Source organism: Scyliorhinus canicula, unplaced genomic scaffold (assembly GCF_902713615.1).
Source record: "Scyliorhinus canicula unplaced genomic scaffold, sScyCan1.1, whole genome shotgun sequence".
In the NCBI taxonomy this organism is placed as follows: domain Eukaryota; kingdom Metazoa; phylum Chordata; class Chondrichthyes; order Carcharhiniformes; family Scyliorhinidae; genus Scyliorhinus; species Scyliorhinus canicula.
In genome coordinates, this window is record NW_024055728.1 from 107,587 (window position 1) to 132,859 (window position 25,273).

At 44.3% G+C, this 25,273-nt stretch overlaps 1 protein-coding gene across 5 annotated transcripts in view; it reads right to left on the bottom strand.

Annotated features, from left to right (window-relative positions):
• Positions 1-3,104: 3,104 nt before the first annotated feature.
• Positions 3,105-25,273, bottom strand: part of LOC119960746 — a 104,786-nt gene continuing 82,617 nt past the window's right edge. For all 5 annotated transcript variants that reach the window (XM_038788356.1, XM_038788359.1, XM_038788357.1 and 2 more), the window contains 4 exons: positions 17,961-17,988; positions 14,895-14,938; positions 12,803-12,843; positions 3,105-3,351 (listed from right to left, as the gene is read on the bottom strand). In XM_038788356.1, the coding sequence (XP_038644284.1) occupies positions 3,280-3,351; positions 12,803-12,843; positions 14,895-14,938; positions 17,961-17,988 (185 nt within the window). In that variant the 3' untranslated portion in view covers positions 3,105-3,279. The remainder of the gene's footprint in view (positions 3,352-12,802; positions 12,844-14,894; positions 14,939-17,960; positions 17,989-25,273) is intronic.

Genomic DNA, 25,273 nt, shown 5'->3' on the forward strand with positions numbered 1-25,273 from the left:
AGACTGTGGAAAGAAATGATTTGACACCCTGCCAGAATAATTCAGAATATCTGGATGTTCAAATATTCAGAAACCTTACCAGCTCATCTTCCAGCTAAAAGTAATTCTCTTGAACCCGGTAACAACTGACTGCTTCAACTCTCGGGTTGAACTATATAATATTATCAAAGTGAAACCTTGTCTTTAATTTACAGCTTCACAGGGAACCCTTTTAAATTAAATAAATCTCATTAGCCCAAACGTATACAATGTTTTAATTAGACTTCCGGATCAACACGCCTAGCTGCCATGCAGCCAGGATGTTTAAAACACCACTGCAGTAATCAAGCAAAGACTAATCCAGACATTCACCCCTTACTGTGCCAATTGCCTATAATGCAATGTGGGTGAAATTCTAACGTTCATCACACCTCCCCTTAAAAACGATTTCGCAATATAAAACGTTCACTTCATTTTTTTAAGTCTTTCAACTGTATATATTTCCCATTAACACAACTAATCCTCTTTCAGGTTTATATATTACATTTAAGCAGTCGAGTGAAACATGAGTATAATCAATTTCAGTCTTTTTTCTCCACTTTCGAATATTCTAATCTTCTCCATATCAAATTCGTGATGAAGCATCTGCAATCCCTTTTTCGCTTCCTGATTAATGTATAGAACATACAATGCAGAAGGAGGCCATTCGGCCCATAGAGTCTGCAGGGACCCACTCAAGCCCTCACTTCAACCCTATCCCCGGAAGCCAATAAACCCTCCTTATCGTTTTGGTCACTATGGTCAATGTATCATGGCCAATCCACCAAACCTGCACGTCATTTGAGTGTAGGGGGAAACCGGAGCACCCGGAGGAAACCCACGCAGACACGGGGAGAACGTGCAGACTCCGCACAGACATTGACACAGCGGTGAATCGAACCTGGCACCCTGGCGCTGTGAAGCCTCAGTGCTAGCCACGTGGCTACCTTGCTGCCCTTTTCAAGTGTCAAAATATAATTTGCCAGTTAAATTATTGCAGCAATAATCTATATCTAAACAGTCTTGGATTTCTATCCTTTAATTTTCCAAACATTTTCATGGATACTGATCTGTATGTAGATTGTACCTGTATGTCTCAAAAGTATTTATTCTGGCCACAGCTGTAAACTAGTTCGGAAGCCGGCAGAGAAGTAATGCAGCCCGCCCCCCCCCCCCCCCCCCACTCCCATCTCGACCCCTTTCCCACCACCGGAGCTAATTCAAGATGCTGGTCTTTAGGACGGAGATGAATATTTTAACGAGTCGGCAGTAAACATTAAAGGGAGGCTTTCAGGAATGATGGGGTTCATTACGTGGGGAGGTTTGATTTTATTAATTGGAGGGTGGTCGGCTGCGCGGGGCAGAGCAAACTGTGATGTCGCGCCTGTATCTCTGTTCTCAGTTATTTTCCAGTAAAAAGGCAAGTGTATTGATATATTAGATTATTTGTTCCTGTCCGAATCAATGCTGACTGTACCTCCGAATGTCATGCCCCGCTTCAATGAATAGATTCTGCACACACTGCGTATATTAGTTTAATGGTGCGAGGACTTATCCTGATGAGATACTTTGAACGTGTTCTGGTAAACAGAGCCACACCTGACCATGACATTGTGAAAGCTTGGGGCATTTATTGAGAACCTCAAAGGTAAGTGTAGATTCAAAGCATAGCCGCAGCAAATTACAAATCTTCAAATCACCTCAAATAAGTATAACTGTAAAAAAATCTTCCGTAGCAATAGACATGAGCAAATGCCTACTCAAAAAGAATGAATCTATCAAAGCACATGTTTATAACTATAACTGAAGAACATAGGCTTCCCGAAAAATAAACAATTCATGCACTTGTAATGGATATTGGCTCTTGAACTACAATGTGTTTCGAACAGCCTGGTCTTTCAATAGAAAGGACTATTTGGAGGAGGAAGGGAGCAATCCCATAATTCTGAAAGGACAAAAGCTCATTGCAATCAGTGGAAAGGATTAATTCCCACTCCGTATGTGTATTCTGATTACACTCTCCAGATGTTCCTTCTGCCATTCAGCTCAGGTGTGCCTCGGCAGCCATGGGCACAGATTCAATTATGTTTGCTTTCATACTAACCCCAACCCTAACCGGAAAATAGGTGTACCTACACCTCAGGGACTACAGCGGTTCAAGAATGCAACACACTACCACCTACCGAAGAGCAACCAGGGATGGACAATAAACGCTGTTCTAACCAGCAAAGCCCACATGACATAAATGAATTTTAAAAATCATCCACTTTGTTCTGGAGATACAACTGTCAGCTAAAGTGGGACATCAATGTTCCTGTGACTTAATTTCCACAACACAATGAGAGTTATGCTCCTTGATAACAAGCGTCCGTTTACCACAATATCCGCTTTTACTACATGTGTGCATGATGGGCTCCGTGCAGACTCTGTCAATTGTGCAGACAATAATATGCTGATGGGCAGAGAGGTCACATTCTCATGATGGGCTCCGTGCAGACTCTGTCAATCGTGCAGACAATAGAAGGTAGCGTGGTGCGACATGGAGGCAGTGACACAGTCCCAATGCCCTCAAGTTGTAAAGTGGAAAGCGCTCCAGCTCCAGGTCCACACATGTATAGTAAGATCCAACCTGTGATGCACGTGTTGATTTCTGGTCAATGCACCTCAGCAGAGACACATTACTCTCCAGTTGGAGGAGCACAGCTGCTGCTTTGCTGTGAATGTAAAATAATGAGAATAGCTGTGATTCAATTGAGGAGAGATAATTAATGGGTGATCAGTTTGTGGTGGTTACAATGTTAAATCTATTTCATTAGATAGTAGCAAATACGCCGTTAGCTTTGATTGGGGAATCTATACAGCAGAAGACATAACTCTAACGATAGGCAGTTCAGGAATTAAACTCAGAAACTGAACATTGTGAACGCGTTCACTCAAATGACTCTAGATTGGGGATGACAATTGGAGACAGTTTTGGTTGTTTCAATATTCTTAGCTACTGCCATTAATATTTATGGAGCAGTGGAATTTACACAGAACAGATTGAATGCAATATCAGCAATACATAGAAGCAGAATGTCCCCAAGCCTGGAATAGATGCAATAAAAGGAGTGGAGAACAACGTCTCAGTTTGATCTCTTTGAATACCTCCCGGTAAACAACGAGTTTCCTTTGACAATATTGAATTGGGTTACACGTTAGTTATCATTGGGTAGCAAGTCTTGGATTTTTTGCGGAGGGTCCAGGATCCCTTCCAAGATTCTACAGTTTCACCGTTGCGTAGAGTGTTGACTCGTCGCTCTGAGCTTGGGCGATGTCTCGCTGACGCTGGGCCTGAAATAAAGTTTGAAAAGGGTCAGAAGTTATGTCAATTGTTTGAAACTCTTAGGTAAGTTCCGCAAAATTCTGTTAGGATACCAACGGGGCACAAGCGTGTAAAACATTCAACAGCAACGTGGAACTGTTGTTACTAGGGGACTTGGCTCAGTTCTAAATATTCAGAACTGGAGAAACAACACCATATCTTCCGACTAGCCAATTAGAAAAATCTGGACTCAACACTGAGTTCAACGACTTCATACCAGGAACTTTCGCCCTCCATCTTGGATTTCAACCATGAAAAGTGTGAGATGCTGCATTCTGGGAGGAATAACACGGAATGGGAATGCACAATGGATATCACTAGGAATTACAAAGGGCCAGAAAAGCCTTCATGTGCAGGTATATGTATTGCTGAAGGCAACATAACAGTTTGGTGAGGTGGTTAAGAGTAGACTTTGGATACTTGTCTTTATTCGCAGAGGCAGAAAATATAAGAACAGGGAAATTCTGATGGACCTGTACAAAATGCTGATTGGGTCACAGCTGCAGTACTGCGTGTAGTTTTGTTTGTCGCACGATAGGAAGGCCGTGATTGCACTCGAGAGGGTGCAGACCAGAACAGCAGGATCTTTCCTCGGCCGGAACGTTTGAGTTTTGGAGCGATATTGTTTAGCCTTGGGCTGTTCTCCTTAGAGCAGAGCATGCTGGGAGGAGGGGAGTGATTCACGCGTATATAATTATGAGGTCAGAGATAGAGTAGGTAGGAATAACAATTACACCTAGTAGAGGGGTCAAGAACCCCGGAGCAGGAGATGTTAGTTCAGAAACAGGAGATTTACTGCGGATTTGAGGGAAGCCGTTTTTTGCCCAACGATAAGTGAGTCTGAAAGTACGGTAATGGCGGTGGCCCTCAAAACATTTACGAAGCATTTGTATGACACTTGAATCGCCATAGCATACAGGATTACAGTTAAGATACTGAATTATCGGACTTGAGTAAATAAGTGCTTGATTGCCAGCACAAACATGAGGGGCACTGGACCCTCTTCTGTGCTGTATAAATCTACGTATCCATCTTGACATTTTAAATCCCTTCCTCTTGTCCCAAAGAACCACCTCCAGCTCACGAAGCCCTCTGTCCCATGCTCTTGAGTGTTTCATTCACAAAACGTGGATCCTTGTTATCCTATTAACAGTCCAATCTCAATTACTTCTCTATCGCCATTACCACCTCTTTTGGCTTCAACACGGCCCATAACGGCCTTTGCCTTTTCCCAATACATATTGGACAAATTCCTACTACATTCCACGCACGTCTGCTCTTCCAATCTGATCCAAGGGATCGAGTTCTTCTGAAACAATGCATAATCCATCACTGACCCCACCATCTCAATTTATCTGAAGAGTCATTGGAACTCGAAACATTAACTCTGTTTGTCTCACCATAGATGCGTCCAGATCAGCTGAGTGTTATCAGCATTTTATGTTTTTGTTATGACTGACGGTCTGTGAACTTTACTTTTTTCGCTGAAGGAATTAGATCAGGAGCGATGCTGAATATCATACGAAAAGAACATAGAACATAGAACAGTACAGCACAGAACAGGCCCTTCGGCCCTCGATGTTGTGCCGAAAAAGGGACTCATAGAACATACAGTGCAAAAGGAGGCCATTCGGCCCATCGAGTCTGCACCAACCCACTTAAGTGCTCCCTTCCACCCTATCCCCGGAACCCAATAAACGCTCCAAAACTTTTTAGTCACGAAGGGCAATTTGTCATGGCCAGTCCACCTTACCTGCACGTCTTTGGACTGTGGGAGGAAACATGAGCACCCGGAGGAAACACATGAAGTGAACGTGTATACTCTGCACAGACAGTGGCCCAGCAGGGAATTGAACTTGGGACACTGGCGCTGTGAAGCTCAAGTGCTATCCACTTGTGCTGCCGTGCTGAATCGACAGAGAAAGAACATTACTCGATGTGATAAGTGTTGGTAAGACGCCACATCCCGCCTTCCAGTCCTTAAAGGGGCAAATACTGACAGTGGGACACGGGGCTCGAGAACCAATCGTCACAAGGTCATGACTGTGGTAGACACCAGTAGGATGCCAGAGCTCCAGGTGTCCAGGCGGCAGAGCTGAGTGCAGTGCCCGTTACTAATGAGCGGTTCTGGGGAACTGAAATGTCTGAAGGTGGATAAGTCACCTGGACCGGATTCACTGCACCCCAGGGTACAAAAAGAGATAGGTGAGGAAATTGTAGAGGCATTAGTGATGATCTATCAGGAATCACAGGAGGCAGGAAGTGTCACAGAGGACTGTAAGGAGGCTCATATAACGCCACTGTTTAAGAAGAGATAGAGGCAGAAGACGGGAAATTATAGGTTGGTTAGCCGGACCGGTCATTTAGAAGATTTTAGAGTCTGTTATTAAGGATGAGATCGCGAAGCACTTGGAAGTGCATGGCAAAGTTGGACTGAGTCAGCACGGCTTAGTCAAAGGGAGTTCGTGACTGACAAATCTGTTAGAGTTCTTTGAGGAAGTAACAAGCAAGATAGAGAAAGGAGAATCAGTGGACGTGATTTATTTAGATTTCAAGAAAGCCTTTGATAAGGTGCCTCACAGGAAACTGTAAAATACGCTAAAAGCCCATTGTGTTAAGGGTAAGGCGCTGGCATGGAAAGATGATTGGCTGAACGGCAGAAGGCAAAGAATGAGGATAAAGGGGTCTTTTTCAGGATGGCAGACGGTGACCAATGGTGTGCCTCGGGGGTCTGTGCTGAGACCAAAACCTTTTACAATATACATTAATGATCTGGCAGAAGGTACTGAAGGCACTGTTGCTACGTTTGCAGATGATACAATGATCTGTAGAGGGGCAGGTAGTTTGAGGAATCATGGGGCTACAGAAGGACTTGGACAAGCTAGGGGAGTGGGGAATGACGTGACAAATGAAATACAATGTGGAAACGTGTGAGGTTATGCACGTTAGAAGGAGGATTCTAGTCATAGACTATTTTCAAAATGGGGAAATGCTTCGGAAAGCAGCAGCACAGAGGGACGGGTCCTTAGTCACGATTCCCTTCATGTTAATGTGCAGGTTCTGTCGGCAGGTAAGAAGGCAAATGCAATGTTCACATCCATGTCATGGGGGCTAGAATACAAGACAGGGATATATTTCTGAGGCTGTATAAGGCTCCTGTCAGACCCCATTTGGAATATTGCTAGCAGTTTTGGGCCCCTTATCTAAGGATGTATGTGGTGGCCTTGGAAAGGGTCCAGAAGAGGTTCAAAAGAATGATCCCTGGAATCAAGAACTTGTCCTGTAAAAAACATTTGAGCACCCTGGGTCTGTACTCGCTGGAGTTTAGAAGGATGAGAGGTGATCTTATTGAAACGTAAAATATACTGCGGGGCCTGGATAGAGTGAACGTGGAGATGATGTTTCCACTTGTCGTAAAAGCTAGAACCAGAGGACACCATCTCAGATTAAAGGGACGATCCTTTAAAACAGAGGTGAGGAGGAATTTCTTCAGCCCGAGGTAGGTGAATCTTTGGATCTCTGTGCTGCAGAAGGAAGTGGAGGCCAAATCACCGAGTGTCATTAAGGCAGAGAGAGATAGGTTCTTGATTAATAAGGGGATCAGGGGTTATGGGGACAAGGCAGGATAATGACGATGAGAAAAATATCAGTCATGATTGAATGGCGAGCAGTCTCGATGGGCGTGCCCTAATTCTGCTCCTATGTCTTATGATCTTATGACAACGAACGGAATAGGATCAGGAATAGGCCATTCGGTTCCTCTCGCCTGCTCCTCCATTCGATAGGAGCGGTGTCATCTGACTGTCCCCTGACCCCCACTTCCTGACTGCCCCCCGGCCAAGCCCCACCACCCCTCCCCGCCAACCCGCGACTCTGTTTTCTTTCAGAAATGTGTCTAACTCAGCCACGAATATATTCAACAACCAAATGTATACTGTTCTCTGGAGGTGAAAAATCCATTTTCTAATGACCATGTGAGATATAGCATTCCTCCTGATCTCCGTATACAATGGTTGACCCCTAATTATAGTCTATGCAACCAACCTCCAACCCCTTGAATTCTACATACCACATTAGTTGAATCACTGTCTTCGCAGCTACCCTAACACGCTGCACCTCATCCCAACATAGAGCACCCCTGCACGCAGAAAGGTCTATGTTTTAAAAAAATTAAGGGGTAACTTAGCGTGGCAATTCGAACTATCCCGCAAATATGCGGGCTGTGGGGCGAAGCCCACGCAAAAACCCGAATGTGCAAACTCAACACAGACTGTGACCCTAGGACCTTGTCGCCGTGAGACAGAAGGGATAACCCACTGCGCCAATGTGTTGCCCCAGAAGGTTGTATGTTAAATACATCGCTGAGTTGTGTAAACGCATGGGTTCAGGCCCGATTTTGCTAAAAGTTCCATATCAGCCTATTACCCTTTACCCCAGAGTTGTGCTTCGTGAACATTCCCTGAACTGCCTGTAATACAATTATGTCCATCCTGAAGTTAGGTACACGAAACTGGACAGCTGTGGTCTTGGGCGGCATGGTATCATAGTGGTTAGCATCTTGCTTCACAGTGCCAGCGCCACAATTTCGATTCCACGCTGTGTCACTGTCTGTGCGGAGTCTGCAAATTCTCCCCGTGTCTGGATGGGATTCCTCCCGGTGCTGCGGTTTTCTCCCACAAGTCCCGAAAGACGTGTTTGTTAGGAAAATTCGACATTCTGAATTCTCCCTCTATTTACCGAATAGGCGCCGGAATGTGGCGACATGGGGCTTTTCAGAGGAACTTTATTTCAGTGTTAATGTAAGCCTACTTGTAAGAATGAAGAGTATTATATTGCCAATGCACAGTACAGTTACAAATCTGTTCAAGGTCAATGATCGGGAGAATTTAGCATTGAAGGTGGCCTCAATGATTGTTGGTGCAGGATATTAGGTGGTCACGCCTGCTCAATGAAAAACAAATAGAAACATGCATGTCCAGATAATATTTTTTCTGTTCTCCACAGACAGCTGCAATAATGAGATATAAACGTTCAATCCATTCCATGCCCTGTAAAGGGAAGCTTACACCACTGCTCAATTGACCTCTATTTACAGATGATCAGCTGTCTAACATATTTAGTCAAATTCTCTCAGCTCCATAAAGTTCGGTGGCATGTTGAAGACAACTCAAAAGATGATCGACACAGCATGTATTGTAATGAATAACTCTTGAGGGGAAGAGAGTTATGGTATTGAAAAGCAGGAAAAGGTTCAGTAATGAAAGGATGAACGAAATAAAAAGAGCATCAAATAATACACTATCCAAACACTCACATATTCTCTCTTACAGAGTAAGAAGTCTTACAACACCAGGTTAAAGTCCAACAGGTTTGTTTCAAACACGAGCTTTCGGAGCACGGCTCCTTCTTCAGGTGAATGGAAAGGCTTGTTCCAGAAATGTTTATATAGACACAGTCAGAGATGCCCCGGAATGCGAGCACCTGCAGGCAATCAAATCATCAAAGATGCAGAGAGAGAGGTAACTCCAGGTTAAAGAGGTGTGAATTGTCCCAAGCCAGTTCAGTCGGTAGGCCTCTGCAAGTCCAGGCTTGTTGGTGGGGGCCGAATGTAATGCGACATGAATCCCAGATCCCGGTTGAGTCCGCATTCATGCGTGCGGAACTTAGCTATAAGTTTTTGCTCAGCAATTTTGCGTTGTCGCGTCTCCTGAAGGCCTCCTTGTAGAATGCTGACCCGGAGATCAGAGGCTGAATGTCCTTGACTGCTGAAGTGTTCCCCAACTGGAAGGGAACAGTCCTGCCTGTTGATAGTCGCACGATGCCCGTTTATTGGTTGTCGCAGTGTCTGCATGGTCTCGCCAATGTACCACGCTTCGGGACATCCTTTCCTGCAGCGTATGAGGTAGACTACATTGGTCGAGTCGCACGAGTATGCGCCGCGTACCTGGTGGGTGGTGTTTCCACGTGTAATGGTGGTGTCCATGTCGATGATCTGGCATGTCTTGCAGAGATTACCCTGGCAGGGTTTTGTGGTGTTGTGGTTGCTGTTCTGAAGGCTGGGTAATTTGCTGCAAACAATGGTTTGTTTGAGGTTGCGCGGTTGTTTGAAGGCCAGTAGTGGGGGTGTGGGGATGACCTTGGCAAGATGTCCATCCTCGCTGATGATGTGTTGGAGGCTGCGAAGAAGATGTCGTAGTTTCTCCGCCCCAGGAAAGTACTGGACGACGAAGGGTACTCTGTCAGTGGTGTCCCGTGTTTGTCTTCTGAGGAGGTCGGTGCGGTTTTTTGCTGTGGCGCGGTGGAACTGTCGGTCAATGAGTCGAGCGCCATATCCCGTTCGTACGAGGGCAATTTTCAGCATCTGTAGGTGTCTGTTGCGCTCCTCCTTGTCTGAGCAGATCCTGTGTATACGGAGGGCTTGTCCATAGGGGATGGCTTCTTTAATGTGTTTCGGGTGAAAGCTGGAGAAGTGGAGCATCGTGAGATTATCTGTGGGCTTGCGGTAAAGCGAGGTGCTGAGGTGACCGTCCTTGATGGAGACGAGTGTGTCCAAGAATGGAACTGAATTTGGAGAATAGTCCATGGTGAGTTTGATGGTGGGATGGAACTTATTGATGTCATCGTGTAGTCGTTTCAGTGATGTCTCGCCGTGGGTCCAAAGGAAAAAAATGTCATCGATGTATCTGGTGTATAGCATCGGTTGAAAGTCCTGTGTGGTGAGGAAGTCCTGTTCAAACTTGTGCATGAAGATGTTGGCATATTGAGGTGCAAATTTGGTCCCCATGGCTGTTCCGTGCGTCTGGATGAAGAATTTGTTGTCGAAGGTGAAGACGTTGTGGTCTAGAATGAAACGGATGAGTTGCAGAATTGCGTCTGGAGATTGGCAGTTGTCGGTGTTGAGGACTGAGGCTGTTGCAGCAATGCCGTCGTCATGGGGGATGCTGGTGTAGAGTGCCGAGACATCCATTGTGACGAGGAATGTTCCTGGTTCAACTGGTCCATGGGTGCTGAGTTTCTGTAGGAAGTCCGTCGTGTCGCGACAGAAGCTGGGTGTACTTTGTACGATGGGTTTCAAGATGCCCTCGATGTGGCCAGAGAGGTTCTCACACAGGGTCCCATTGCCTGAAACGATAGGACGGCCTGGTGTGTTGGCCTTGTGTATTTTCGGGAGGCAGTAGAGATCTCCAATGCGGGATTACGTGGGATGAGAGCACGTAGGGTGTTCTGAAGGTCTGGATCTAAGGTCTTGATCAGTCTGCTGAGTTGGCGGATGTGTTCCTTGGTTGGATCTGCGGGTAACTGCCTGTAGTGTTCCTGGTTGTCGAGTTGTCGGTATACTTCTTTGCAGTAGTCTGTTCTGTTCAGTATGACGGTGGCCCCTCCTTTGTCTGCTGGTTTGATGACGATGTTGCGGTTGGTCTTGAGAGTGCGGATGGCGTTGCGTTGTGCTTGGGTGACGTTTGAGGCTGCCTTGTGATTGCGAGTGATGAATCTGGCATTGACACGACTTCTGACGGCTTGAACATACATGTCGAGTCTAGGGCAGCGGCCTTCCGGAGGGGTCCAATTTGACTCTTTCCTTTTCGGTTGCTGCACTGCAGATCTCGCGGTGTGCTGTTCCGGTTCATTGGTCGTGTCCCTGGGTTCGCTGTCGGCCTCTTGGGGTCTGTGGAAGAATTCCCGGAGCCAAATTACCCAGCCTTCAGAACAGCAACCACAACACCACAAAACCCTGCCAGGGTAATCTCTGCAAGACATGCCAGATCATCGACATGGACACCACCATTACACGTGGAAACACCACCCACCAGGTACGCGGCGCATACTCGAGCGACTCGACCAATGTAGTCTACCTCATACGCTGCAGGAAAGGATGTCCCGAAGCGTGGTACATTGGCGAGACCATGCAGACACTGCGACAACGAATAAACGGGCATCGTGCGACTATCAACAGGCAGGACTGTTCCCTTCCAGTTGGGGAACACTTCAGCAGTCAAGGACATTCAGCCTCTGATCTCCGGGTCAGCATTCTACAAGGAGGCCTTCAGGAGACGCGACAACGCAAAATTGCTGAGCGAAAACTTATAGCTAAGTTCCGCACGCATGAATGCGGACTCAACCGGGATCTGGGATTCATGTCGCATTACATTCGGCCCCCACCAACAAGCCTGGACTTGCAGAGGCCTACCGACTGAACTGGCTTGGGACAATTCACACCTCTTTAACCTGGAGTTACCTCTCTCTCTGCATCTTTGATGATTTGATTGCCTGCAGGTGCTCGCATTCCGGGGCATCTCTGACTGTGTCTATATAAACATTTCTGGAACAAGCCTTTCCATTCACCTGAATAAGGAGCCGTGCTCCGAAAGCTCGTGTTTGAAACAAACCTGTTGGACTTTAACCTGGTGTTGTAAGACTTCTTACTGTGCTCACCCCAGTCCAACGCCGGCATCTCCACATCATGGCTCTCTTACAGAGACAGACGCACTCTAAGTTACACACGAAAGAACAAACACATTCTCCAGCAGGTGCACACAAAGACACGCACATTCAACTTCATATGAAGTTGAAAATAAATAATGTTGCCATTGTCCCAGTTGACCTCAGGCAGCTGGCCCCTTTGAGGGGGGGAGCAGGCTGGTGGTGATGTAACCTGAATTCACCACGCCTCTGGCGTAGTGCGAGTGGAGAATGTGATGCCTTCATGAATGGCGTCAGTCTGAACTGGAATGCAGCGAACGCTGTTGGCCTTGCTCCCTAAATGCACACACAGGCATGTACACACCATATCTCACACACACTCACTCTTCCACTATCGCACACAAGTATTCTCCCACAAATACACTCTACACCACACGCTCTTTTCCTTAGACACACAGGTAAACTACACACACTCTCTGTTACACAGGTCAAACACACACTCATCCTCACGAACACTCAGACACACCCACGTCGACACACTGACACATACACACATTCTCCCTGTCACACACTCGACTACGCACAATATCCATCGCATACAAACTCAAACACACACACTCATGCACACGCAAACTCTCCCTCGCAAACACACACGCAAGCACACACACACTGTCCCTAACACGCACATCAGGCACAGACAGACCTTTACACTCTAAAACACATACTCTCACTCGCACACAAACTCAAACCCACTCTCACTGACACGCCTATATGCAAACTCAGACTCTGTCATTCACACACTCGAACAAACATGCACACTCCCTCCTACACACACACAACTGAAACATACTACACTATCCCTCACGCACACACTCAGGCAAACATATACCAGCACATACACCCCCACACAGATGCACAATCTCACGCGCACATACTCTCACACACACACAAGTTCAATGCCTTCCTCTTACACACACTCTCAGAGCCAATTATACTTACCCTATTACTCTTCGGCTGAGATTGTAGGTTAAGAACAGCATCTAAACGAAACAAAACAATTTGAAAACAACACATTGACATTCAACTTAGAATATTTGACCATTCATTAATGAGGTCTGTTTTGTGACTTTTTTTTCAAAAAATATTAACTACAACGATTTGGGACTAATTAGCTTTCGAAATGATAAATACATGAAATTCATTCTTGTTTTCTTTTAAATAATCTCATTTTTAATTCACATTTGGTTATTTGTTACATTAATTTTAATGTTCTCTGGTTTTGCTCTAATCCTCATTCACCCACATCCTTCTATGATTTCTCCATGAAAAAACTCTCAAAACGTTGAAGAACTGTGGTCGTTAAACCGCAGCCTTCCATTATCACTAATAGAATTATGCAGCAATGCGAACCTGCCATGACCATCCATGCACATAGTTTAGACTAACTCAATTGTGCCGATACGTTTTTAAAATAAATTTAGAGTACCAATCATTTGTTCCAATTAAGGGACAATTTAGCGTGACCAATTCACCTAGCCTGCACATAGAACAGTACAGCACAGAACAGGCCCTTCGGCCCTCGATGTTGTGCCGAACAATGATCACCCTACTCAAACCTAACCGATATATTTAGTTTGACCATTTTGCCATCTGTTGACGAACATTCAACTCAAAACTCCGTTCCTGACCAAGGCTGGTTGCTCATTTAGCTTCACATTCTATGTTTTCTAAAGAACAAAAAAAAAACAAAGAAAAGTACAGCACAGGGATAGGCCCTTCGGCCCTCCAAGCCCGTGCCGTACATGCAGCCCAACTAAACTACAATCTTCAACACTTCCTGGTCCGCATCCCTCAATTCCCATCGTATTCATGCATTTGTCAAGGTCCCACTTAAATGTCACTCTCGTCCATCCTTCCACCACCTCCTCCGGCAGCAAGTTCTAGGCACCCACTACTCTCTGTGTAAAAGAACATGCCACGTACATCTACCCTAAACCTTGTCCATCGCACCTTAAATCTATACCCCTTAGCAATTCACCCCTCTACCCTGGGAAAATCTGTGACGATGAACTTTGTCTCTGCCCCTCATTATTTTGTAGACCTCTATCAGGTCGCCCTCAACCTCCATCGTTCCACTGAGAACAAACCAAGTTTATTTAATCACTCCACATAGCTAATGCCCTCCATACCAGGCAACATCCTGGTAAATCTCTTCTGTACCCTCTGTGAAGCCTCCGCATCCTTCTGGTAGTGTGGCTACCAGAATTGAACACTATACTCCAAGTGTTGCCTAACTAAAGTTCTATGCACCTGCAACATAACTTGCCAATTTTTATACTCAATGCCCCGGCCAATGAAGGCAAGCATGGCGTATGTCTTATTGACTGCCTTCTCCACCTGTGTTGCCCCTTTCAGTGATCTCTGGATCTGTACACCTAGATCTCTCTAACTTTAACTACTTCTGAGGGTTCTACTATTCACTGTATATTCCCTACCGGAATTATACCTTCCAAATATGCATAAGCTCACATTTGTTCGGATTAAACTCCATCTACCATCTTTTGTGAACGTATAGGAGGCCCTACTCCCTGTCAGCGCCCCAATTTCGATTCTCCGCTGGGTCACTGTCTGTGTGGAGTCTGCACATTCTCCCCGTGTGTCCGTGTATCTCCTCCGGGTGCTGCGGTTTTCTCCCACAAGTCCCGCAAGACGTGTTTGTTAGGAAAATTCGACTTTCTGAATTCAGTCCGCCCATTCTGGGTCGCCTACACTAACTGGAGCATAAAGAAAGATGGCCAATGTCAATTATAACAGTTCGGCCATTCTGGGTCACCTACACTACCTGGGGCAAAGATAAAGATGGGCAATGTCAATTATAACAGTTCGGCCATTCTGGGTCACCTACATAACCTTGAGCATAGAGAAAGATGGCCAATATCCATTATAGCAGTACGGCTGATCCATTGGCTGATACCTGAAAACGGTTCTACAATTGAATCGGGTTTCCCGGCACTCAATTATTCATGAGGTGATAACAGATCTCTGAACACAAATGGCAATTCTTGCTGCAAAAATGCAAATCTTAACTCACATGTAACAGGTTCATTGCTTTGGTCGTCAGGAGACACTGTGTACCTTCAAGTAACAGAAAATAAAATACATTCAGTCCACTTCATCTGGTATGATCCCAGGTGATAGATTCTCTGTTACTGAATGGACTGCAGGTAATATTGCGGTGTATTGTGCAAATACTTTTCAATTGGAATGGCCAAGAAATGTTTCTGTTTCACGGATTCAGCCCATATTTACTACTGAAATTTAAATACATCTGTTGAAGGGTTGTGTTTCTACATGTATGCGCGAAAACATTTTTGAATGTGCATATGTGTCGGTGCTTGAGGTTGTGCATGTTGTTGTGTGCATACAAGAGTTTCAGTGTGAGTGAGAGCTTGAGGTTACATTTAATTGCATGGTTGAACGCGCACGCGTACTTGCGGGTTTGTCGGTCTTGTGGCGAGTCTGAGTGCAACCATGTCGGCATGTGTGTGTTTCCGTGTGTGTGTCCCTGTGTCAGTATTTAAGTGCGGCTGTTTATGTGAACGTTTTGTGCGTTTCTGAAGCTCTGCCACCGATTATTTTGACGGTCTGTTTATGTGTGCATAGGTGTGAGTGTGTGAATGTATGTGAGAAAGAGAGTGTGTGCTTGAGTGTGGTGTGCGTGTCGCTATGTCAGTGGTATGTGCGTTTGGGTGCTGTGCGGAGGTGGGAGCGGTGTGTGAGTGTGCATGTGCGTGTCTGTATGTGTGTGAGAGTGATTTGTGGTGTGTGAGTAGTGTATGAGTATTCATAGCCATAGAATCATAACGTTATACTACACAGAGAGGCCTGCCCCTTACCTAAAAATATACCCATCGCAATTGGTCTTAACCAAGGGGAAACGTTTATTCCTTTCTACACTATATGCATCCCTCATAATTCTACACATCCGCATGCCTATTCTTAGCCTGCTGCAATGTCCACTGAAGCCCACCCCAAACTGGAGGAACAATACCATCTTCCGATTGGCACTCTTCAGCCTTCCAGACTTAACATCTTCTGACGGTGAGCTCTTTCTTGCAACTTCGCTCACGTTGTTTTGATTTATGTCAACGTATTTACATTTATTTTCCCCTCAGTCCCTCAGTTCCATAAAATACGACCCACGTCTCTCGCTCTTCATAACTAAATCTCTGCAGCCCAAGCAACAACCTGGTAAATCCCCTTCCTCCCAGAAGAATGATAGATTTCACCTTGTACTCACTCTTCGCCCCCTCTCCGCTACCCTCCACATGCAAAGGACCATATTCAGCCAATTATGCCAACTCCGGCATGATGCCAACGCCAAACACATCTTCAGTTACTTCCCATTACTGCATTTCGAAGGGCCCGATCCTTCCGGGACACCGTAGTCTAATCCTCCAACCCGCAAATATGTAATTTACTTCCCACTTCACCTCTGCATGCACACAAATTGCTAAACGCTATTTTCAAGGGATGCAGCGCTCACTTGTACCTCCTTCAATCTGGTCTATTGTTTTTGCTGCCCCAATGCAACCTATCCGACATTGCAGAGACTAAACGCAGGCTGAATGACCGCTTTGCAGATCACCATCGTTCCGTCAGCAAGTAGGACCAATACCTTCCTGCCGCCGCTATTTGAACTCATCGTCCGGCGCTCACGTCCACATGTCCGTCCTTGGCCTGCTGCTGTGTTCCAGTGAAGCCCTGCGCCAACAGGAGGAACAACATCATCTTCTGACCCTAACGTGACAGCCTTCGGACTCAGCACCGAGTTTAACATCTTAAGACTCCGACATCTCCCCTGCACCTTCAACTACTTTTTAATAAATTGATATGAACGTATTTTAGTTTCTTATAGCGACATGCTTTTCCTTCACCATTGCCCTCCCCCCCCCCCCCCCCCCCCCCCGCCTTCTCCACTTGGGCCGATGCAACTTTTTCCTAGTTGCCCTTTCACACGCTACATTCCTTTGTTCTACCATTAATGTATTCTAATCTCTCAACGTGTCACTATCAGCACCATTATTGGCCTTGGTCAACCATTTTGCATGCTTTGGTAATACTTCCCATGACATAGCTCTCAATCTCCCCCTATCGCTGGGGCTCTATCCAGCTGAAATGCCCCACGCGCCCGTCCCCCGCCTCTCCACTATTATGAGTATCAAACTCAACCTATTCCCAGTTCTGCACAGCTTTGGCAAAGTCATCCAGACTCAAAAAATTAACTCCCTTCTCTCTCAGCAGAAGGTGTCAGACCTGCTGAGATTGTCCAGTATTTTCTGTTTATTATTCCAGTCCCAGAATGGGCAGTAGTTTGCTTTTGTCATGGTAAATCTCCTCCACACCCTTTTCAGTTCATTCACTTCCCTCCTATACTGTGAATTAGTCTGTCTGTCAATGGATGCCTGTGTGAGTGAGCATGTGGTGCATTTGATGGTTTTGAATCTGCAAATGTGAATGTGTGCGTTAGAGAATATCTGTGTGTGATGGTGCACGTGTGAGATTGGTGTGAGTGTGTATGTGTGAGTGTGGATAGTTTCAAGATTCTGCATCTATGAGTGCGATCATCTGGATTTGTGACTGCGTGTGTAAATGTGTGTGAGTGAATTTGAGATGCTGTAAGCGTGTGTGTCATGTCAGTACGTGTGGGTGGATGTGACTGTGCATGAGAATGTGTGAGGGTGTGCGCGTGTGTGAATGCATGCGTGCTTTATCTTTTGTGTGCCTGTGACTGTGTGCTTGTATGAGTTGCAGCATATTAATGTACGCGACAGTGAATGTGTGTGAAGGTAAGTGCATCATTTCGAATGTTTGCACGCGTGTGTGTGCATCTATGATTTGTGTACCGTGTCTCTCTGTGTTTCTGCATGTGTATCTGTGTGCCATTGTATTTTCCAGCGTGCGTGTGTCTGGTAGATGCTTATTTGATTATACATTACATTGGAGGAATTTGTAAGTTTCAGTGTAAACTGATAAATCTCGTAGCTTAAAGACCCAATTCACACTGCACCCAGAGAGAACACATTCTTCTAATTATCGAATCGTTCTGACCATTCGGCTGACCCATGTGATTGAGTCGTAGCGGGAATGGTCTCACCTGGTATCTCTGTTCTCTTTTCTTTTCCCTGTGAAGGAAACACACGGGTTAGAAACCACGAACCAATTCTGAGTCTGCAGGAATGGATGTTTCATAGAATTTCAAAGAGCAGTGAGGCTCTATGAGACGCCAGTGCCAATCTACATATGAATGGAGACTTTCAGATTGTTTGAATGCTGATGCTGAATCTTAGCAGCACTGTAGCACAGTGGTTATAACAGCTGCATCTCAGCTCTCGGGACCCAGTTTCAATCCCTGCTTCGAGGACTGTCGCTGTGGAGTTTCTATTTTCTCCCCGTTTTGCGTGGGCTGTTCCGGATGTTCCGCTTTTCCTTCTAAACCAAACCTGTGCAGGTCAGTTGGATTGGCCATGCTACATTGCCCCTTACTATCCAAAATGTTTGATCGGGTGAATGGGTTACAGAGTAAGGTGGCAGAGTGGCCTTAAGTACTCTTCCTAAGTCCCGAAGGAGATTGGATGGGCCCAATGGTTCCTTTCTGCACTGCAGGGATTCTATACAAAATGCCCTGATGGATTCGTTAACGTACCATCCAGAGTGGTTCCCACTGTCGTGTTAATGGATGGCACTGTGTGTGATTATTACGACGCTGTAAGTTCAATTTACACCACTAAACAGTTTGGTTTGGAGTTTGGGTGAGGGTAATGAATATGAATGTGTTGACGGACTGAATTCAGAACTTGGCAGTGGTGGTTATGCAGACAAGGGAGAGTAAGTCATTGGATTCAAATCTATGACCAGGGTGCAACTGAAAGTGGGGATAAGAAAGAATAGTTCATTTCAGGAAGTCCATTTAGTTCAGCGGTATGTGGAATTAATAAAGAATTAATGGAATTGAGAGATGTAGAGTTTTAAAAAATGATAACATCCCGACTAGCATTTAGAGAAGAACACTAGTATATTTGTTGGGACGGTAGATTGTTTAAGAGACTTTGAACGGTAAGATTTATGAGCAATAGAAAACTTTCAAGGAGACGACCATTAATTAAACACTTGCAAAATAATATTGTCTTTACATGGGGAAGTCTGCAAAGTGAGAGCATTTCCTCCCGACAGAGGTGTTGACATGAGCGTCCACTGTGTGAACTGAAACCAGTGTGTGCCTCAGTGGATTGACCTGGAAAATTCCAGTATGGTGGGGGTTTCTAAGGGCAAGGGTCCATTGAGCAGTAGGTGCGGCTAATGTAGTGGATGAGTCCAAACGTGAGGTGTGTGGTGATAACAAACTCAAGGTCAATTTCAATTGATGTGTTACACAAGGGCTGATGGCAGTGGCCAAGGAATCAGGATGGATTAAATAAGCGTGTGGAGAAGTTGTACTTCTTCGACAGCCAAATGCTTCCAGACAAGGAAGTACATTTCACACAATTTCTCACATCCCCCAGATTGTTGCTGCGGTGCCCTGAGTTCATTGCAACATCCAGATATTGGGTGAATGATGCCAAGCCATTCGTCACCAGTATATTCCTTGGCAGTCATAACTTAGTCGCAACACTGATTGAACAATTTCCATATATGTGTACAAGATTATATTTTACCAACTTGTTGCTGTCTTCCTTTTTCTTTTCTGTCATGTTACAGATTCCGTATCATTTCTTCTTTGAACACCGTGTTTGAAATCACCTCTCTGAGTCTCGTTGCTTTCTTCATAATCTGACAGTGCTGGGGTAGACATTTGTTTTTGTTTTTTTGATCCTCCAAAGCAGGGCCGGCTTAAGGTACCGGCAACTCGGGCAGTCGCCCGGGGCGCCATGTGCTCGGGGGCGCCAATCCCATCACGAGACAAAATCCCATCACGAGACAAAAAAAAACTAACTTGTTTGAAGGAGAGAAAAGGAACCAGACGAAGGAATGAGAGAGAGAGAGAGTCAGAGAGAGAGAGACTAAACAAACTGTGAGTTAAACCCTCACAATCTTAGTTTGGGCAACAATAAGCTGAACAGCCACAAGTGGGCTGAAAGCAAACTTTAGGAGAATAATGCCTCAGACTCTGAGACTGGCTCGGAAATTTTCCTCCTCGGAGCGCTGCAGTTTCTGAGCTGCTATGCCTATTTAGCCCTCTTGGTGGAAATTGGAATGCGCACCTTAGGTCAGCGAGAGTCAGGTATTGTAGATTAACTGGGTCTAATTAGCTTCCCGAAATGTCATTATACTTCTGGTGCTCTCTCGAAGTGTTGTTTAAAAAAACACACACACAAGGCAGATTTTGCCGCCGTAAATAGCATTTGGAGGGAGTTTCTTGTTTCTGGGTACTCCTTGCCGAGTTAACCTTATCTGTTAAGTTTATTTGCAAGGCTGAATTTTGAAACCTAAGCGTCGTGCTTATTGCGTGATTCAGAGTTCGCCCAGACACACTAGGTTTTCAAAATTCATCAGTTACAATACACTTAAGCAACTGACTGTAGTGTATTGTAACTGATGAATTTTGAAAACCTAGTGTGTCTGGGCGAACTCTGAATCACGCAATAAGCATCGACGCTTAGGTTTCAAAATTCAGCCTTGCAAATAAACTTAACAGATAAGGTTAACTTGGCAAGGAGTACCCAGAAACTCCCTCCAAATGCTATTTACGGCGGCAAAATCTGCCTCGTGTGTGTGTTTTTTTAAACAACACTTCGAGAGAGCACCAGAAGTATAGTGAAATTTCGGGAAGCTAATTAGACCCAGTTAGTTAATCTACAATACCTGACTCTATTATAAAATATAGAGTTTTATAACTCTTATAATAGAGTCAGGTATTGTAGATTAACTAACTGGGTCTAATTACCTTCCCGAAATTTCATTATACTTCTGGTGCTCTCTCGAAGTGTTGTTTAAAAAATCACACACACGAGGCAGACTTTGCCGCCGTAAATAGCATTTGGAGGGAGTTTCTGGGTATTCCTTGCCGAGTTAACCTTATCTGTTAAGTTTATTTGCAAGGCTGAATTTTGAAACCTAAGCGTCGATGCTTATTGCGTGATTCAGAGTTCGCCCAGACACACTAGGTTTTCAAAATTAATCAGTTACAATACATTTAAGCAACTGACTGACCCTGACTATATTTTATATTATCTGAATCTGATTTACATAGACTTACATCGAATTTACAGTGCAGAAGGAGGCCATTCGGCCCATCGAGTCTGCACCGGCTCTTGGAAAGAGCACCCTACCCCCTATCCAAGGTCAACACCTCCACCCTATCCCCATTACCCAGTAACCCCACCCAACACTAAGGGCAATTTTGGATACTAAGGGCAATTTATCATGGCCAATCCACCTAACCCGCACATCTTTGGACTGTGGGAGGAAACCGGAGCACCCGGAGGAAACCCACGCACACACGGGGAGGATGTGCAGACTCCGCACAGACAGTGACCCAAGCCGGAATCGAACCTGGGACCCTGGAGCGATGAAGCGATTGTGCTATCCACAAGGCTACCGTGCTGCCCCTGATGTTGACACAATGACATTGACACACGGACAAATCACAATAACGTGAAGAGCATTATATGAAGAAAACCCACACTGGTGGTAAACAGATTTATTCTGAACATTTCCTCATCAGACTGGAACAAAAAGACCAGTATCTTACACTCACCAACAATATATATATATATATATATACTATACATATATATTATATTCCATTTTAGATTTGTTTTATTATTTTCCTAGATAGCAAATGCCTCCAAAAAAGTTATCCGGCTATGAAAACAGAAAAAGACGTCTTCAACAAGAAGAAGCAGCCAGGAAACACCCAAAGCTATCAAGTTTTTTCAGTCCTAAGTCTAACAGTGGGGACAATGCAGGCTCAACTTCTTCAGCTACATCTATCTCTCCAGATTTGTCATCTAATGGTTGTGAAGTCAAACCAACTGAAGATACTGTACTTTCTGAAGGAAAGAACAATTGCATGCATGAATTAAAACATCAAGATCACAATTGTAATGCTGTTGACGACTTAGGCAATAATGTCACAGCAGGTAATACTGAGAATGTTGAAAGTAAATTTGAAAACTCCCCCAAAAGAAATATCAACTACAATGATCCAGCACACTGGCCAGATGAATTACCAATGGCTGAAAGTGATCACATCATTATGAATGGGCTGCATCCTATTAATAAACAGTACAATTTTCCAAAAGATGCAAATAAACGTAGTTTATCTGTGACAATGATGTATAGGAAAATAAACAACGGTGAGAATTTTCTTAGAAGGTGGCTTATTTATTCAGAGAGCACCAATAATATTTATTGCTTTTGTTGCAAAATTTTTGGCTTCTCAAATAAGTCATTGTTAGGAAAATCTGGAATTAATGACTGAAAGCATGCTCATGAATATTTGCAGTCACATGAAAATGCAGTACATCATCTGGAATGTCTTAAGAAGTGGTTTGAAACATCACTGCGATTGCAGACTAATAAATCTATTGATAAGGGGATGCAGTCACGAGTGGAAAAAGAACGAGAGCATTGGTGTAAAGTTTTGGAACGTTTAATGAGCATCACTCTGTATTTAGCTGAACATAATTTGGCTTTCAGAGGAACTTCAGACACATTATTTACACCGCACAATGGGAATTTTTTAGGTCTTGTCGAGCTACTTGGAAAATATGTTCTGACAATGAGTGAACATTTACGTCGGGTTGTGTCTAAAGAAACTCACATTCACTATTGCGGAAAAAATGTTCAGAATGAAATAATCAATTTGTTGGGAAATGCAGTTCAGGAAAATATATTAAACCGAGCTAAAGAAGCCAAATACTTTAGTCTTATCTTAGACTGTACGCCAGATATAAGTCATGTGGAGCAGCTTTCATTTACAATACGATTTTTAGATGTAGAAGACATTTCAATAAAGGAACATTTTGTTAACTATAAACCAGTTATAGATACTACAGGCAAAGGATTATATGAAAGTATACTTGATTTTCTGAGAGCGAGCGAGCTAGACTTACATAACTGCAGAGGTCAGGGCTCTGATAATGGTTCAAATATGAAAGGAAAGAATAAAGGGGTTCAGGCACGGATTTATGAAAGAAAATCGACAGGCGTTTTATATGCCATGTGGATGTCATAGCCTAAACTTAGTGGTTGGTGACAGTGCAACAAGTTGCCGGGAATCCACTTCATTTTATGGTACTGTCCAGCGCATATATGTTTTGTTTTCTGCCTCTCCTTGCCGATGGCATGCACTGAAAAAACATGTTAAATGCCTCACTGCAAAACCTTTATGCGAGACTAGATGGGAGTGCAGATTAGAATGTGTCAAAGCCATTAAATATGAAATTATAGGAATCCGAGAAGCTCTTTATGAACTTTCAGAAATGCCTGCTTCTGATCCTGCAATGCGACATGAAGCAGAGACTCTTGTAACACAAATAGAAGATTACAGTTTTCTAGTGATGCTGAATGTCTCGTATGATGTCTTAGGCAGAGTAAATGTTGTCAGTAAAACTATGCAGAACACCTCTGTGGAAATGTCTACCGCAGTTTCATTAATGAATAATGTCACTGATTACTTAATTGATTATCGTGCAAATGGATATGAAAAAGCACTAGAGTCAGCAAAAGAATTAGCTACAGAATTAGATGTAGAGCCCATTTTCAGAAGTAAAAGAATAAGCAGAAAAAGGAAGCTGTTTGAATATGAGTGCATTGACGAGGTTCCAAATGCAGATGACCCAGAAAAAAGATTTCATAATCATGTGTTCAATGTAATACTCGACAGAGCTATTAATTCTTTATCAGAGAGATTTGAACAGTTACAAAGTTTCAATAACACATGGGGATTTTTAAATAACCTAAAAGATCTGCCAGATAAAAGTAAACTCAAAGTAGCATGTCAAGGTTTGGAGGATAAGTTAAAGTACCAAGAAAATAGTGATATTAATGGATGTGATCTCTTGACTGAACTGGATATTGTAAAATAATTATTTCCTGAAGATGTAAAGCTTCCAATAGAAGCCGTTAGGTTCATAAACATTAATAAGTTACAGGCTGTCATGCCAAATCTGTGGGTTGCATTAAGAATAATGCTTACAATACCTATTACTGTGGCCACCAGAGAGAGAAGCTTTAGTAAACTGAAGCTTACAAAGACATACTTACGGTCGTCCATGACTCAAGACAGATTAAATTCTTTGGCAATTTTGTCAATAGAAAATGATCTTGTAAAGAAGATAGATATAGAAAGTGCCATGAAAAGATTTGCAGATCTAAAGGCTAGAAAAAAAATGTTTTAGGTAGGATAATAAATGTTTTCCAGCGTCACTGTCTGTGCGGAGTCTGCACGTCCTCCCCGTGTGTGCGTGGGTTTCCTCCCGGTTCTCCGGTTTCCTCCCACAGTCCAAAGATGTGCGGGTTAGGTGGTTTGGCCATGCTAAATTGCCCGTTTTGTCCTAAAAAGTAAGGTTGGGGGGGGGGGGGGGTTGTTGGGTTACGGGTATGGGGTGGATGCGTGGGTTTGAGTGGGGTGATCATTGCTCGGCACAACATCGAGGGCCGAAGGGCCTGTTCTGTGCTGTACTGTTCTATGTTCTATGTTCTATCTGTTCATTTGTTCATACTTTTTATTAGGAGCAAATTCGTTACAGCTACAGTTTTTATCATCGTGAACTTACGGAATATAGTATGCTTCTCAGTTTGTTCAGATTCTGTGCAGATTTGAATGCCTCGATTTTGTAATATTGTAATAAACTCTTTATTCTACATTTTCAGTTTTTCTCCTTGTGAAAATTTTTAAAAATTATACTTGTAAGGGCGCCGAAGTTCAGCTTGCCCGGGGCGCCAGCAACCCTAGGGCCGGCACTGCTCCAAAGCGATACTGCTCGTTATGTCGCAAGTGATAGCAAAGTAATACCTGCCCAAAATCAGCTGCATGATTGTGAGTAACAAGCCCAGCCACTAGTTTAACTCTTGTGAAGACGGTGCCACTGAATATTTGAATAACAATCTGACATGTGGTACTTTTGATATTTACTGTTGCCTTCCTCGTCCGCGCAAGGTTATTTTCTGCCGATGATTCTTCAAGCTTTGTCACTGGCTATCTAATCCTTTATATGAAGTTCGAAATGCACGTCCAGAGACAGTTACATCGAACATAGAACATACATTGCAGAAGGAGGCCATTCGGCCCATCGAGTCTGCGCCGACCCATTTAAGACCTCACTGGCACCCTATCCTCGTACTTCAATAACCCCATTATTGGACACTAAGGGCAATTTACCATGGCCAATCTGCCTAATCTGCACGTCTTTGGACTGTGGGAGGAAATCGGAGCACCCGGAGGAAATCCACGCAGCCACTGGG